We start from the raw sequence: 18,871 nt of genomic DNA on the forward strand, positions 1-18,871 counted from the left end.
AACCTGAGGATCTTTGGATGGGAAAGGGGGTGGGGCTCCTTGACACGCACCTTTCGCCAGTTGGATAACCTCTCGTTATCCAAGATTTTAACGCCCCTCTCCAGCTCGTGCTGAATCAGTCTCACTAATTAAAGGACAAAGGTTTGTAAACCAAGTAGGAACAAATATGTTGCCATCTTCACGTCATCAAGGGCAATAGCAAGGAACACACATAGAATGGGGATTGGCCTAATTCAAGTATATCTTACTTGTCTTGAAATTAAGACAATATCTTCGTAAAATATTTACAGAAGACTTACTGGGGTAACATTAAAATTTAACATATGTGGAAAATAATAAAAACCATACACCAAAAAATATAAAAGTTAAAATTTCAAAAACAGACAAGGTCTTTCATAGTCAGGCCCATGATGCAATAAATCTGAATCATTGCTGCTGCTGGTCTTAGAAAGGTCCCTCAGAGAGGGGAGGACAGCACGGACAGAAAACTTTTTGCATTTTTTTAGAGGTCATCAAATTGGCCCTTGCAGTTTTTATAGCATTTTCTATTCCAAGGTAAGATTCATGCAAATAATATTAGATTAAGTAATGACTGCTATGATTACCATAGTTAAAACACAAACTACTTAACCTCATGCTGCAATGTAGGAATGGTTTCAATAAAGAGATTACGTAAACATGATTAGTGACTTGACACAGAAACAAATCAAATAATGAATGCATTATGTCGTAATGGTGACTAAATAATAATAATTAATCTGAACTTGTTATTAATTTTACCTGTTTATTTATAAAATAACAATTATGTTGATATATCTAAAACTTCTCTCCAAGAAGATGCATAAAGCAGCCTTTTCATAGAATTAAGTACGAGGCAACACCCGTTCATGTTTTTTCGAATACTTTCAAGAACAATAACAACAAAGTCAATATCAATTTCCAAACTCAAAAAAATGTATCTTAATTCAAAGAAACTCTCAGGAATAATTTGTTTTAGCTTCATCCACAACAATCTGATATTCCCTGACAAGAAAACATTTTACTTTAGCTTTAAGGACCACCATAATAATAATCTGTGTCTAAGACACATCTCTTCTTCCTTCTGTGAAACTCTCTGAGAACTACATGTTTCTCCATCACTTTTAATTACATTTCCTGTCCAGTAACAGGAAGAAATTTAGGTTTGGAGTGATGTTACTTTATCATCATTGTTACTACCAAATTGTAAAATGTGATCGCAATACAATGCAGAACTGTGCAGGATTAGCATCGGAAAGCTTGACCTTATGGACATCAAATACCATTTCAAAGGTGACTAGGACACCTTTATTCTATAAAGTTATACTGTACACTGACTAGTGGTTAAAGTGGCTGACCCAAGGTTGAACATCAGAAGTATAAACGTAGAGTTTAACTCGTGTAGACTATTAGTACTACATAAAATAAGATTTTTAGGATGCATATGCATTTCATAAAGTAGGATTTAGAATTTTGCCCAGAGAACCTAGCAAACAAGTTTCATTCTTATCGTTTGGCCGAAATTGTTTGTTCTTAGGATTAAAACCAGTCGTTTATTTGACTGGATAAGTAGGCAAACTAAGTATTGAAATCTGGAATCTGACAAAAATTCCTTGGGTTTATTTATAAGGTCTAACATATTTATGAGGTACTGAAATTAGAAAAACTTAATCTAATATGAGATAACACAGATTACAAACCATTGTTGTAACTAAACCCTGGTTAGAAGGGGAAGAGACAGGCTAAGTAAGAAAGGTTCACCTATCCATCTTTCAACCTCTTTACCTAATATAAAGCTTCAGTCTGTATTATGAATCTGCTGTTGTATTGGTCGTCTTCTTTTATTTCTGATTTTCTCTCTCAAAAATGATACTCTCCTATTCATTAACTTGTGCATTTCTTCCTTAGTTCTCTTTTGGTCTCTCTTTTCCCTATTAACAACCTAGTAACAATGAAATGGTATACTGCACTGTACTCCAAAAAGGTAAAAATGTAGACCCCTTCACATTTATCTAGAAAGTATTGTGAGCTTAGTCTATTTACCTCAACAAAAATAGGAATAAAATTTCACCATAACATCACGAGCTTTCTTCTTCCCATGATTCTATATTTGTGTTGATGCCTAATCTTATGTTATATTATTATCTGGGATGGCAGACTTGGGAGACACCTGTAAGCTTCAATGTTTAAGTATAGTATACTAAATATAGAGCTTTGCATTTTCTAATGACACATTGTAATATACAAGCCAATGTCGAGTTTCAATTCAAAGATATTCTTAAGAACCCATTCAAAAGTTCAATAACTGGAAAGCTTCAGTTTGTAAGGTGACTGATTTGTCAGTAATTTAATGAGTGATAATGAAATTATATAATACTTTCCCAGTACATAAAAACCTAGTATGCAATTGTAAAATGGTATTGTGAAGCTTTTTATAATCAATGAGTTTGTGTATGCAAATACTCTGATAATACTTTACAGTAATTGCAGCAACATACGACATGAATATACAAAATGATGAGTACTCGATTGTACTGCAATAATTCACAATTAAATAAAGGCGTCTTTCAATCTGCATTGAAAGCAGAAAGTATAGCACTGCAATGGGGAGACTTTATCAACCTTAAGGGCATCAAAAATTCAAGCTACTTAATTTTGTCTAAGCACTCCTTGGACTATATTCCTTTAGAATTTTCCAAACCTGTCACCTCCTTTATGCTGTTAAAATTGTTAAACCTAAAAACATAACTTTATTGCATGGTGACACTTTTTGTCACTTTGTAGAATTCTATTATGGAGCAAATAGAATAAAGTACATGACAAATTCATAGCCAATAAAATTTCATTCTATACATTAATTTTAGTTCAAACACTAAAAAGTATTACGTATCACAACATACAAAAAAGCAAGACTTGTATATGAGCTTGTGCTTGTGCAAAAATACATATGTTCATGTACCTCCACGATATTCTCAATCCTCCTTCTCTGGAAGCTCGGTTTATCAACATATACATGTAAAATCTTTATATTTTCTCATTATTTCTATGAACCTCCCATAACGTTCATATTGTTTATCCAGAAGCTTGTTTTATCGAAATTTACCACCAAAATTGATCAAAGTTTTGCCATTTTCCTTTTTAAAAAATACAAGCCTCCGTAAGGTAATGAGACAATCTAGCGATTAATAGCAAGTAGCACGTTAATTGTTAACTATTCTTTAGTTTTCTACGAAGCAGCTCTCATCCAGACGTAAATCTCCCCATCCAGATTATGATAAAGTTTTTTATTGCATTTCAATTTGTTACCTACTGTACTCCTTTAGTTAGCATTTCCACATAGAGAGAGCAATGGGTTTTAAATGACCGTTGGGAGGAGTACGATCTCTCACGGTTCCATTCAGGACTTATGGAACCTCAGAACATACACTACGCAGCAGTAAACCTTGTGCGTTATAAACAGTACGACTGCAGATCGTTACTCATAAGGAACGAATAAGTAAGTTTAGTTCAAGGGATATTACATAGAAAATAGTTTCTCTTCTGGATTTGATATTAAAATGAAAAACTTGTTTAGATTTTAACTTATTTAACTTACTTTGTTTTCTGAGACCCGTGAGCCTTCTCTTCTTGCCAGTAGGTCTGACTTGCCTGCCCAATTGCTTACACTAAAATAACTTCCATAGTTGGGTCTAGTGGTCATGATTAAAGTGTTCCTTCAGTTGGGTTCTAAATGTTCAATGTGCCTTACAAAGAAGAGTTCCTGCCATATGAATCTCAATGTCTTGAATGACGTTATTCCTTTTGTACCCAAGTCCTTGCATTGTCGCGAATCCTAGTCGTTCTACATAATATCTAGATTGCAAGACCAAAGACTGAGTTTAGTGCTGAATCCTTATATACCACCTCTCACTACAGTACGTGCTCTTAAACAATATCCTTTTAACTTAAAGAGAGGGTATTTCATATTTTAAATGCTCTTAAAATGTTTGTTTTTGGTTGATATATTGTATCAGCTCAGCTGGTCAGTTATATCACGCGATCACTACGGATAAGTGTGTTTTCGTTAAAACTAGTTCATCATTGGTTTACTTTATTGGGGGTAATTTCTAACATTCATGTTTTTATTCTATCATGGCACATCCCCCAATTTTGGGAGGTAGCCAACATAATAATAAAAAAAAGGGGGGGGTTTACTTTTCATTGCTCCTCTTTGCCTCACGAGGGACCGAGTCGAGTTTGGTTGTTACTTCTAAGATGCCAGAGCCCACCCTCCCCTATTTTCCTCCACAAATGAAGCTTCACATGCTGACTCCCCGAGTGCCGCTACCTCTGCAGTCACCAAGGTGACCCAAGATGGCAGTAGGGCTTATTGGAACTGCGTCACAATTGCTCGCAATCCATTCCTATTTCTAGCACACGCTTTTGCCCCTCTCACACCTATCCTCCTGTCATCCGGTGCAGAGGAGCACACGTCCATTGTTGTTCCATGTCGACTTACAGACTACACTCAACTTTAATTTCAATCTTCTCATAATATGGTTTTTTCCCATTTATTTGTACGGGGGTAAGCACAGTTGCCTTCTTTTGAAGGACTTGCTTTGGCTTTGGGGTAGACCATAAATCAATGAGTTGGTGAAAAACAAATGTAATCTTTAAAATCAAAATAAATTTTTTCCACACAAACATATTACTAGATTTTCATACAACAACCTAGGATTCAAAGAACATTATGTAGTTACACTAACCTTCTGACATTTCTGATATGTTTTGGTGATGCATGAACACACCTAAAGGCTGCTTTAATTTTGTATTCCATATATGCAGAGTGAGCATTTCGATCAACATATATATAAAAAAGCATAAGCCTAAGCCTTTTACCTCTTGGTTTATGGTTCTATAAATTACTTTCACCTTACTTTAATCTACAATATTATTATAAAAATATAATTTTTTGTCTATACGATAAAAAACTGGAGACCAATTGGTATCTACGTTCAATATAATATTGAATAATGAGCACAATTAAAAGTATATACCCTTTCGACAGCTGTTTAAGAAGAGACTGAAGAGAAGAAAATAAGAAGAAAATTTATGATAGAAAGCAAAGAAATAACCATTATAGGCTACCAATTACTGTGGCCCATAAAAGGCACAGTAGAAGTGGTACCTATAAAATTAGTAAGTGTACCTAAAGCTTTTAACCGTACCGTATATGCATCATTCACACTTTGAAGCAATGAAAGGCTTACAAAATAAGAGGTAAACACACCTATAACGCATTTCTATAACATTTGCATGATCTTTCTCCTGTGGTTTGAAATTCGTTACAAAAATGTTTTAGACTGTAAAGATGGATAACATGCCAATGAGAATTTCCAGCAATAATGTAATTTTTTTGATAAAAAAATGACAAGAACACTGATAAAAGCAATTTCAAATCCAGTGCTGCATTAAACCAATTCCAAGATATCAGCAGACAAACGAAGTACGGACGATTCTGTCTATAATCCAGCTATAATTCTGAATTTTTGTACGACTGGCCATCCATAACCAAATTTTTGTCTAAAATTATTAACGCATTTATTTTTGAAAAAAAAATCCAATGAATTCTTCAATTTAGAAATCTTACTTGGCCACAAAGAGAAATAGGAATGAAACTAGAAAGTCATAACGATGATGCGATCTAACTTCTCATTACAACATATAAAAAACTTACTCTCAGACAGGACTTTGTTGCTATGAGCTTGTGGATACTTCCCATTATTTTTTTTCTGACGATGCAATCGGGAACAATTAGTCTTTTCTCGAGGAGAGTCATTGCTTGAAACAATTTGAACATCGTCATGGGCAATCCTCCCGAATAGTTCCTTTTTTCGAAGGGATCTGATTGAAGGATCTTCTTTATGAAGACTCTGGAAGTATATAACAATTTCCTGATGATTAACAATCAATGTCTGCTGTGACAATACAGCAGACATTGCAAACATAATAAAACAAAATCCTTATGCTACTTGAAAAAAGGCTTTACAAATTTCTCAGCAAAGAATTGCAGTTTTTACAACAAACATTTTCAGAAAATTATTGTGGCATTTATAAATTCCAACACATGATGCTGGAGATGCTGAAAAATATATCTTCGGCTGATATTAAACAAATATAAAATGCATGTATTGCATATTAGAAATAAAAAATCTTATAAATTACTATTTTGAGTAATGCTCTTAATACAGTAGTTATAGTGCAGAAAATACGGGTCAAAATGCCACAAAATCTAGGAAAAATATTATACAAAAACTGTATCATTCGCTACATAAGCAAAAATGAATTACATTAACACTGTTACAGTAAATAGTATTGTAACATCTACTTACAGCTCTTAAGATTAAAAACCATGTATTTTCAAAATACAGTATACTGCATTGTACAAACTTTGAATAATACAATTTATAATTTTTATCCTCACTAGATGTTCATAAGGCTTCTCTCTCAAAGTCAAGCTTTATATCAAAGCATACCTAAAACTAAATTTTCCTGGTTTTCTTTCCCTTTAAAGGTTTTAAAGGCCACTCATGAATGGTAGAGGCAAGGGACAGTGACATTGCCCTAGCATGCAGGACAATGCCCTAGAGCCCAAGCTCCTCTCGATCCATGCTAGGACCAGGGGGGGGGGGGCCAGGCAACGGCTGGTGATGACTCAGCAGATAGACCTATAGGCTCCCCTAAAACCCCCCATCCTTAGCTCACAAGGAAGGTGAGGTAGCAGCCATTAAAGGAACTAACAAGTTTGATCGATGCGCGAACCACAGTCTGGTGATCACCAATCAGGAACGTTACCAAATAAGCCACCACAACCCTTAATAGGGTTTCAATAGGCTTAGGACTCCAGTACAGCATCAAGATCATTTGGCAGTTAAGGGCAATAATCTTGGCTGGGGTACAGTGCAGACTTTATTTTCAATTCCCAAGTCAAAGCTGAAAATCCTCTTGACATCAGTAGTTAGTGTGGAGGAGAGGAGTATGTATGTGAACATCAAGTATAAGGTCCTCACTTACACACTTCATAGGTTCCAAGAAACTGTTTGTAAGTCAAATTTTGTTAAATTTTGGCCTAGGATAGACCTAACCTGACTCCCATGCCTACAATATCCAGCTACAAAAGTCCGCAAATAGTCCCGTTTCATATGAAATAAAAATCAGGTTATTGCAAAAGTTTTTTTGCTTACTGTATTAAATGATATAATATTGTTTTATTAGAGTATTTACCTTATTACAGTAAACTAACTTTTGATACAATTTATGAGATTTACAATTTTCATTGGATTTGTGTTTGTATCTCCAAATGTTTGTAAGATGGGGATCTTCTGTATAAAAATATAAATTTGACTGACATTGTGTTTATTTTATGAAACTACCCTGACGTTCATAATGCTAATTCCCACACAGATGAAGGGCGTTCATGAAGGAAAGAGACACGAAATGTTAAGTATTAAACTAATAAACTTATCTAACACCGAAGATCCACTTTTGGCTGAGTAACACATTAAATAAGTCACCAAATGACTTGCGGTATACCTAGAGCCTCCAGATTTTTAACCAAACAGAACTATATTATCAAACTATAAACACTTATAAATTACACAAACAAAAGAAAAATTACCCTCCAAACTACATCACACGCAGCTACTAAAGCCCTCAAAACTCCTTGAGAAGAAAATCATGCTTCTCTACGATAATGCTTAATAATAAGCAACTTGGTATGCCGTTGAACTGAGGCAAAGACTCGTTCCAAAAAATAGATTCCTACAGAATTAAGGGATGCAGCTGCAATTCTATTATCGTGAACCCTAACCTGCACTTTTGTTATCATGAACCCTAACCTGCACTTTTGTTATCATGAACCCTAACCTGCACACTTCTATTATCATGAACCCTCAACCTGCCCTTCTATTAACATGAACCCTAACCTGCACACTTCTATTATCATGAACCCTAACCTGCACTTTTGTTATCATGAACCCTAACCTGCCCTTCTATTAACATGAACCCTAACCTGCACTTTTGTTATCATGAACCCTAACCTGCACTTTTGTTATCATGAACCCTAACCTGCACACTTCTATTATCATGAACCCTCAACCTGCCCTTCTATTAACATGAACCCTAACCTGCACACTTCTATTATCATGAACCCTAACCTGCACTTTTGTTATCATGAACCCTAACCTGCCCTTCTATTAACATGAACCCTAACCTGCACACTTCTATTATCATGAACCCTAACCTGCACTTTTGTTATCATGAACCCTAACCTGCCCTTCTATTATCATGAACCCTAACCTGCACTTCTATTATCATGAACCCTACCCTGCACTTCTACAATCATGAACCCGTTTCATCTAACTTGGATACAATTCCCTGTGAGCTTCTGTGAATAAACTTTTAACAAGAAATGACAGATGTTTTTTAAAACGAACAATTTTGAATCCTAACCCAACAAAACAAATTGAAAAACCTTTAGTAAACATTTTCAATCTTGTTCAAATTACACTTAACATCTCACAGAGGGCAAAGAAATATATTCTCTGTGAAAATTCTCTCTTATGTTCGACCTTATAATTCATCAATTCTGTCAAATAATTATGGAATGGAGCATAAATCGTTTGGTGGACCATCAAAAGATGACTTGGCTCCACCTCTTTATTATCCTCATTTTATCTTCCCAGCCTGGCAAATTCTCTAGGAAATTAAATCTAAGTTTCCCTTTTGTTGACTTCTAATGGTAACCTTTGCACCTGCCCACTTCATGGACTTGTTTTGGCAGTAGATGTACTATCAGGTACATTAACACCCCTTTGGAAAACTTCAGATGTAACACTGGCCAACCCTACTGTACATTAGACCAAGCTTGCTGTCACATGAAACAGGATTTAACTGTTCAGCTCCCTCTGAAGCTTTACAACAATTATCTGAATACGATCTGTCCCGTTTTACACGATCCATAAAATATTCCAGTCATTAATATAAGAACTGTATAAAGTAATTGATTATGAACCTCGACTTTAGCAAGCGAGTAAAGGGATCTTAGGATCCAGTCTACCTGCTCGATCTATCTCAGAATACGATAGTTGTAAACAGCAGATTGGATCATGGAGATGAGAGGGTTATGCAGTAGAAGGACCAGATGTATCTTGAGATTGCAAGGTTCATGTAAGAGAAATCGCAGAACTCTTACTGAATGGTGCACTTGAACTGGTTGGGAAAAAGAAGTTAGTCCAGGCCAGGCAAGGGTAGAATCAATGCCTTTGCCCTAAGCCTCAATTGTCTTCTGAAATTCAAGTAATCTCATAAAGCTTGTAATTCTCAAATTCCAAAAGCTTGTCAATAGACGCATTATCATCGTCCTTTTTACAATAATCAACAAGTCTAGCCGTCTGTGAATTTTCCCCTGAACGAAACGTTAAAAAACCTTTTACTTTCAGAACGCTTAACATGGTCAGGTACCATATGTACATACCTCCTCATTTGAGGAACAGTAAGCAATCACATCCTCCATAATGATTATCTAAATCACAACATTCCATCATGAGACAAAAAATAAATGAAGATCATAAGCATCCTGTAACAACTCCCTTGAATAATTCCTGAAGGAATTACTAACAAATTCTGATGAAAACATCTTTTATTATTGTTAATAATCTAATTCTCCAAATCTGGAGGGGCATCCCCAAAAGTGATGAGAAGACTTGAAAGACAAAAGAGGAGTGGTTTACCCGACATACTGCGCAAGAGGCCTAAGCATATTGAAAGGAGGAAAAGCCAGGTACTGTATCTTTAGTTTTAGGGTATAATTTGTATAAAACCAGGCTTCAAGAGAGAAGTATTATGAACATCAGGGTAGCTTCATAAAAAAAATAATTTAATACTTCAAAGAGAAACTTAAAAATAGTAAGATGGAACTCTAATCTGATAAAATTTTACATTTTCCATGACCTATAAAGCCTATGCAAATTAAACATTTTAACAATATAATGTGTAATACATACAGTTTGGAACAATAAAAGGAAAACATTCATTACAATAAAACCTAACAGTTTAAAATGTAAAATGTAGTTAAAAGTAAAAAAATGTCGCATTGAAAAAAATTTAAACACAAAACTACGAAAACGGAGTCTGGAACACAGTTTTTATCATTTTCTTTTCAAACACATATTTCCCAAACATATAATTCCTAAAGGACATACACAAAAATTCTCAGTTCATAAACAATCTGTAACACACACATTAAAAAAGTATGAGTATTTGATAGTAAAAAACAACATACACTATTTAGAAATACGTAAAGAGAAGAATAGTTTAACCTAAATCTTAAGCTAAAAACGTTAACTTTCACAGGACTAACCCTATCGTTTCTTTCCCGTAGTACTATATGAAATTAGCAGAATTTCCCTCTTAATTACAACTTAGTAAAAACTTTATGATTAGATTTAAAAGGCTGATAATTTTGAAGATCCAGAGAAAATTTCAGTAAATGTTTATGTCCTATACTTGTGATTTATGTCATTTATAATTTGGACCATTGTATAAAAAGTGTTATATCTTAAATTCTATATTGCACTAACCACAAATACAAAATGAGAAGATACAGTAATGTTAGAAAAGCATTAATATAACAGTAAATGAAAGTCAAAGAAGAAATAGAACTACAAATTACAGAAAGCACATGAATTGAAGTAATGAATGAACCAAAATGCTTAGAAGTAAACATTAGGATGCAGTACAAGTTCAATATTCAGTACCTTTAGAACCAACGATTACAAAATAAAAGATTTGTTCAAATAATCAGGTCCTCCCACCCCTCAATTTACAGTATACATTTTGCTGGTCAAACTAGATTTTTCATATCTTTATATGACAGTCATATATAATAGAATTACTGCAACAGTGTACGGTAATTAAAAAAATATATAACTATTCATATAATTGCAAACCTCATCACATCCAATGCCATTCATAATAAAAAAAGAAATTATGTAGTCAAATAAATCTTGACCTAGTGAACTATACTTCTGAAATTGACCTTACTATAAGTTGAAGTTTTACTATTTACTTAGAAGAAGAAGAAGAAGAAGAAGAAGAAGAAGATTTTACATAACATAATCTGTTATTTCTATAATCATCTGATTTATTACTTCCTCTCCGGAGGCTCAGTTTATTGACATTTACCACCAAAATACATTAAAAACTTTCCCATTTTCTTCCTTTACAAAATAGTCCATGGTCCCAGTTTTGAGTCAGAAGTATTCCCTATTCATTGACAACAAAAGTCAGTGGGGAAGAGGGTGGAATTGTATATGAACATTAGGTGAGCCTATATATAAAAAAATTTTTTTATCAAAATTTTGTTTATTTCTACGAACCTCTCTTGATGTTCATATTGCCGACTCCAGCATTCTAGAGATGGGATGACAGTGAAGGAAAGAGATGGGTAAAACATAAAATAGAATTATATAATTAAAATTCTAGACTCAATTAGTCCAGATTTAAGGGAAACTATCTAGAGATAGTTTGAAATATGGGACACTAGATTGTTTTTCTTCAAACAATATTTGAAATATCGAAAAAGAAATCTAGAAATTAATTGAACTCGGAAAAGTTAAAAGATCACGTAACCACCAGTTACTACAGGTCCTGGAGCTCAACAATCTTGATAAGAAAATCAGAATTTTTCAGGATAATGTCTGTCGAACACCAACCGCTAAGATTTTTTCCAAAGGAAAATTTCTCCAAAAATTATGAGATATAGGTTTTTAATCCTAATATCTAGAATGTTATTCTTCAAGGCTTTTATAAGATTAGGGTCCAATTCTTTGAGAGTTTCTATGACCAAAATTTTAATTGGAAATGACACCATTTTTGGACTGATGACAAACTGGAAATGCAAATTATGGACACTGCCTGTAATGTCCATAATTTGTCCCCAAATATACTGAAAGGCCCTTACTGGACAAGGAACAATTTTCTGATGAAATGGTTACAACCATATCTAATGAGGGGAAATGAATAAAATATTGCAAGACTTATTCGTAAAATAATTTAGTTCTGAAGGAGGCCGGAGAAGACAGTAACATCTTATGCTCCCAAAGCCCATTATAAAAGAAAATGCTAGCGTTTTTTATGCAGTTATGTTGAAGTCAATGCTAACAGAAAAAAGAATTAAGCAGGGAATTCTGTAAATGAAAGGTTTTCCAAATGTTGAAAAATCGAACATTCTAAATATCATAAAACCACGTCCAAATTCTATAAAATAGACCTGACTACTGGAGGCCTTTTAATACAGAGAGGTTTATAGACATCCGTTATGATACCTGAAAAGAAGAGGTCTAATCCAGGATGCTTGAGTCCAAATTAAGCAATGATCTAAATTATATCCGATAAATCTGAGACGGAAAATTCCAATCAGAAAAGGAACCCCTACCAAATTCTAATACGATCATTCTAGCTAGTTCTAGTCACTGATACAGTCTTAGGCTTACACAATTTATAATAAATATAACAGTGTCTTTGATACTAAATAATAATAGATGGTCTTTTAGAATATATAAACGATAACCTAGAGCGGTGCGAAAAACCCCAGGTTAGAGAATTCGACTGAAAATAATTAGATGTAAAATGGATTGGTTTGAATGAATTATCTTTAAAATTGATTATCCGAGTAGATTGACTGGTATGGCAACCTTCACATATACTGAACAGATGGCACAGACTTGCAGACCATTTTATTAGAGGGCTTTGGGGTTTGTATAAAGCCTGAACTTAGTTTCCCACCTGCTAAATAATGGTTGAGAATATGTAAAGATCTAGAATATTACTGTAACTAAAAGGGTATCTACCTTCTATGCTAGGGGATACAAGACAAGATCACAAAATACCTTCATCTTAGTTTTGCCAAGAGCATCAGTGTTCCAAGACAGTCACCCATCCAAGCAAAGATCAGACACAAAGTTCGCTGATCAGAAAGAAACGTTGTTTTCAAGGTGGTAGGGTCGTTGACCAGTAAAGTTGCAACATGACTATATACGGGCAACCCCACCATTTCCAAATTTCTACGCATATCAATAAAAGTAGGAAGGTTTTTCAACATGGAATTTATATCATCTTCACCTGGGGATAATATAGTCACCCCTCCCTATTTGTGATAGTTAGGTAACAGAGACAGGTGTGAAAAGCGAGAATCAGCTAATACCTACTGCCCTAGGGTACGTTAACACCTAACCTAATAACTCACAGCCCATACCTATGCACCGTTGACTTGGTTGTATTACGGTATGAATACATTTCAGTAAGTGTACAGTACATGTACACTTGTGTACTAAGTATTGTACAGTGAGACTATGGTACAGTACACGTACTGTAAGGTAATAGTAGTCATTGTGACATTTATAACATAACAGTATTGTTCCTATCTAACAACACTCTCTGATACTGTAGTGCATATTACTGTAATATACGTACAGTACTATCATTACAGTGCAGCTTAATTAGCTAATGTAACACTCGTAAGTGTTAATCTTTTTCAGCATGTTGACTCACGCCGTTCACACTCACTGTACACGTAGCCCAATTATAAACAATGCCTGATGCTATTAGAAATGTGGATACAGCTAAGGGCGTCCCTTGTAAGCGATGCATATTAGGATCCCCCTATTGAAGTGATAAATGGACGAGGGGTAATGCAGGGTTCATGACTGCAGTCATAGAGGCTGGTGACAAAATGGAACATCAGATTAGGTACTTGGAATGTCAGTACACAAACAGGCTAGTTGAAGGACATTGTGGATTGGATGGAGAGGAGGGGGATAGGTATCCTGTGTGTGCAGGAGACAAAATGGAAAGAAAATGGAACTAAAGAAATAGAAAATTATCATAAACCCTATTACAGTGGGTCACGAGAGGGAAGAACTGGATTTGGGGTCATAATAGGAAGGAAAAAGTGGTGAAGGAAAAAGTGGTAAAGTAAAAAGTATAAAGGATACTTAAAAATTCCACTGATAAAAAGGGCTCAAATAGTAAATATAATTTCAACATATGCCCCTCATATGGGTTGTCAAGAACATGAAAAAGAATTATCTAGACAAGAATCTGAAGCAGCTATTAGAACAGTGAAAGAGGAGTAGCTAATCATTGGAGCAGACATGAATGGCAGAGTGGGGAAGAAAAGGGATGGATATGAGGAGGTCCAAGGAGGCCATGGGTTTGGAATTAGAAATGCAGATGGGAAGTATATATTAGAGATGGCATGATATGTATGAACACCTGGTTCCAGAAGTTGGGTAAGCATCTGATAATCTAAGAAAGTGGAGGAGTGGAAAGCGAAATATATAATACCCTGGTTAGAGTTGATGAAAACAATGTGATGAATTGCAGTAAATTTAGGACAAGCATGTGTTAAACAACATTGACTGGTAGTAATGGATTTTAAAATGAGGTAGAAAACCCAAGAAGAGAAAGAGGAGATCTAGAATTAAGGTTTGGGACCTAAACGGAGAAGAGGGTGAGCAATTTAGGAGGATTGTGAGAGAGAGACAACTGAAAAGGTTGAACTTGATAGAGTTGAAAGGTTAACACCATGGAAAATATCTAGGTGGGTATGAGAGGAATATGTGTAGGTGAAACAGAAGAATTAGTGGGAAGAATCAGCGATTATGGCGTGCTGAAAGGAGACAAGTGGTGGTGCAACAGAGGTACAAGAGTCAGTTAAAAGAAATCAAAGACATTTAACGACTGGAAAGTAAGGCATGCAAAGGGTGGCGAGAAAAAAAAATTAAAGGAGGAAAGTAGGTCTTCTGATATCTTGGGTTAGAGTTCTCTTGCTTGAAGGTACACTCAGCCGCACAATTCTATCTCATTTCTCTTTCTCTTATTTTGTTGAAGTTTTTATAGTTTATATATGAAATATTTATTTTAATTATTGTTATTGTTCTTAAATAGTTTATCTTAATTGTTAATTCTCTCATTTCCTTGTTTCCCTTCCTTACGGGGCTATTTTCCCCGTTGGAGCCCCTGGCTTTTCCAACTAGGGTGGTAGCTTAGCAAGTAATAATAATAATAATAGCTATTGGGAGAGCAGTACAGCAATTGAATGAAAGGCTAGGAACAAGGGATGGAGAAAAGGATATCTATAAGATTTCAAACTTTAGGAAAAGGCAAAGACAGGATTTAGGGCATCTGGGGGTTATCAAGGATAGAGACGGAAATATATTGCAAAGGAATGAAGACATTAAGAGGAGATGGTCAGAATATTTTGAAGTAATAAATACTGAAAATAAAAGAGAGGAGCTGGGAGAAGCAGATAGTGGAGATACAGAATACAGAAGTAAAGCGAGCATTGAGTAAAATGAAAAATGGTGTTTTTTCAAATCGAAATGGTCAAGTCACTAGCTACAGAAAGGGAGGAATGGATGCTAGGTTTATTAACGGCAAAATGGGAAGAGGAAATACAGGTATAATGTCTAAAGACTGGGAGGAGTGTCTAATAGTATTTATATCTAAGCAGAGAGGTGATGTTATGGATTGTGGTGAATACAAGGGAATTAAACTAACATAGCATGTTTTGAAAGTTTTTATGTTGGTACTAGGCGAGAGACTGAGAGATTGTAAAGATTGGGAAATAGTCTGGAATCATAAGTCCGAGAGGGACTGTGGGTGCAATCTTTATAGTAAGGCAGCTACAGAAAAAGAGGCTAGAGGGAAACCAGAAGCTCTTCTGTGCTTTTGTAGATCTAGAAAAGGCTTATGATAGAATCAAGAGAAGTGACGTTTTGTACTTGAGGAAGAGCTGTACTGGAGAAGTTGGTTACAATGGTAGACTAAAGTAATAACATCTGTTGGGGTAACGGAAACCTCTAAAATTAGTGCTGGATTACACCAGGGATCAGCATTAAGCCTGTTTTTATTTTAAGTGGCAATGGATGTGTTGAGTGAAGAGATCAGAAATGAAGAGTTGTGGGCATTGCCATACAAAGATGATTTGGTGTTTCCTGCTGAAAATGAGGAAGACTTGCAGAGAATAGTTGTATAGTGGCAAGAGACTTTGGAGAGGGTGGCTTGAGAGTGAATGTGGATGAGACTGAAGCTATGGTGAGCAGTAAGGGAGGTAGGCACAAGGATAGCTATGCATGAAAGTAGAGGTTCTGTTATGAAACAGGAACAATTCAGATACTTAAGATCTCCTATAAGTTAAGCGGGAGGATTTGAGGTTCAAGTTAAGAATAGGATAAAAGCAGCTGGGGAAAGTGGAGCTAATTAGCAGCAGTGGTATGTGATAAGAAAATTACAATCATGCTAAAAGTCAAAATCTATAGCACAGAAATAAGACTAGTGTTAATGTATGGATTGGAAACATGGGCTCTGTGACAAAAAGAAGCAAAGCTTGAGAGAACAAAGATAAAATTGAGGTGATTTAGCAGAAAATCATTCCTTGAAAGATTGGAAAATTATGAAATAAGAAGAGCAAGCATAGTGAAGAATACAGAGGTGATAAGAGTATCATGACTCAGATGATGTGGGTACACATTGAGCATGAATGGTAGGAAAGGAGTGAGGATAGCTTGGGAGGAAGCTGTTAGGGGGAGAAGATGGAGAGGATGGCAGAGAATTAGAAGGCGAGATGAGGTAAAGGATGATATGGAGAAAAGAGAATTGATGGAAGTAGGTTGGCCAGCCCGTTGAGACACTACTGCTAGAGAGTTATAGGGTCCTTTGACTGGCCAGACAGTACTACATATGACCCTTCTCCCTGGTTACGGTTCTTTCCTTTTGCCTACACAGACACCGAATAGTCTGTCCTATTCTTTACACATTCTCCTCTGTCCTCATACACCTGACAACACTGAGATTACCAAACTATTCTTCTTCTCTCAAAGGGGTTAACTACTGCACTCTAATTTCAGTGGCTACTTTCCTCTTGGTAATGGTAGGAGAGACACTTCAGCTATGGTAAGCAGCTCTTCTAGATGGACACTCCAAAATCAAACCATTGTTCTCTAGTCTTGGGTAGCACAATAGCCTCTGTACCATGGTATTCCACTGTCTTAGGTTAGAGTTCTCTTGCTTGAGGGTACACTCGGGCACACTGTTGTATCTAGTTTCTCTTCCTTTTGTTTTGTTTTTAAAGTTTTTATAGGAAATTTTCATTTTAATGTTGTTACTATTCTTAAAATATTTTACTTTTCATTATTTCCTTTCCTCACTGGGCTATTTTCCCTGTTGGAGCCCCTGGGCTTATAGCATCCTGCTTTTCCAACTAGGGTTGTAGTTTAACATTTGATGATAATAATGATAGAAAGCACTAGAGAGGATACATCAGGCAAGTGACCCCTAAATGTAGGGATAAGGATGGTTAAGAAGATATACAGTATAAGATAAATGCAATTAACTTAATGTAAATGAAAAAGGATGATTCGATGATCGAAAAATAAAATACGATGAAATTATAGACAGAAGCATAGTTAAAGATACATTTTTAACTGAAGAGCTGCGAGACATGCTATAGAATGAGATGGGAAATTTCTTGCCAACAAATGGTCCACCGGATACAGACAAACAGTGTCCTTTAAACTCTTTATTTCTTTCCTCTCTGCAATATTTAAATATCATTATGTTTGGTGATGTCATTAACGCGATTTGGGCTAAAGATGATTCATGGGTTTGCTATGTCAACTTTAGTTTCTGAATTGTTCACTCAGCTACAAAATAAATAAAGTGTAACCAAATAAATTCCTATTTAGTCATTAAAATGATCATCATCATTCTAATTCTTATTTCTCACAATTATCATCATTATTATCAGATTTAGTTACAGTATTATCATCATTATTATTATTATTATTATAATTCAACCTTTTTATAACATTCTTATTATCACTGTTTGCTAACTTACCAACAAAAGAGTACCAACTACTTATACCATTCGTACTTTCATTCTCGTCTTCATATTTACTTTTACACCCTTAGCACTATTACATTTCTAACCTTTACATAGTAAATTAAAAGGTTAAAAGAATACTGTATATAAAAATCAATAATACTAAAAATTGATTAAAAGGTAAACTAAGAATACAGGTATGTAAGATTCTGACAAAATTTCCTTATGGATCAGCATATATATGCCAAACTTGAGGTAATTATTATTATTATTAATATTTTTAATCCTGTATCACTCAGAAAATCAGGGAAAGACTATCGTAATGCAATTATTACCCTTCTACCATTAATACTGTCACAATCGTTTCCTTGGCAACAACTTAAACCTTCAAAAAATATTCGTAAACAAAGAAATAATTAGGGAAATATAACTGACCTAAACCTTAATATATTTTAGCATGAAAAATATAGCATGACCAAGAAAATAAGTAATTTCGTGGAATACATATGAAACTTCAATATTAACCGACTCACTAGCCACATGTAACAGACCCTGTTCCTTACTAGAATATACATGAACTGGTCAAAAGAAACCCAGTCTACTTCCCAAAAAGGAAATAATTAACGAATACCCAGTATCTTTTCAGAATACTGGAGATTTCTTGATGAATTGAAAAGTTTAAATATCCTATTTACAGAGGGCTTGAAATTTTCCTTAGATTAACAATCATTGCTTATGCTCATTTTACTACTAATAAAAAAATTAAGATACAACAAAACCACCTTATCCATGGTCATTAAGTTCCAGGATTCAGCAGATCATAGGCAACAGTCGGTCATTCTTAAATATTAAATGGAAAAATAAAATCCCCGTTACAGCATTTTATGTGACCTGATGTTGGGATTTGCGTCGAACAATTACAGTACAATG

The 18,871-nt window shown here is 34.9% G+C and overlaps 1 protein-coding gene across 3 annotated transcripts in view; it reads right to left on the bottom strand.

Moving 5' to 3' along the window:
- Window positions 1-18,871, bottom strand: part of LOC137629520 (repetitive organellar protein-like) — a 167,923-nt gene that overhangs the window by 39,321 nt on the left and 109,731 nt on the right. For 2 of the 3 annotated variants that reach the window (XM_068360903.1, XM_068360902.1), the window contains exon 9: window positions 5,735-5,930. The exons of the other annotated variant lie outside the window; for it this stretch is intronic. In XM_068360903.1, the coding sequence (XP_068217004.1) occupies window positions 5,735-5,930 (196 nt within the window). The remainder of the gene's footprint in view (window positions 1-5,734; window positions 5,931-18,871) is intronic. 3 annotated transcript variants of the gene reach the window in all.

This window comes from Palaemon carinicauda, chromosome 37 (genome assembly GCF_036898095.1).
Source record: "Palaemon carinicauda isolate YSFRI2023 chromosome 37, ASM3689809v2, whole genome shotgun sequence".
NCBI classification, from domain to species: Eukaryota; Metazoa; Arthropoda; class Malacostraca; order Decapoda; family Palaemonidae; genus Palaemon; species Palaemon carinicauda.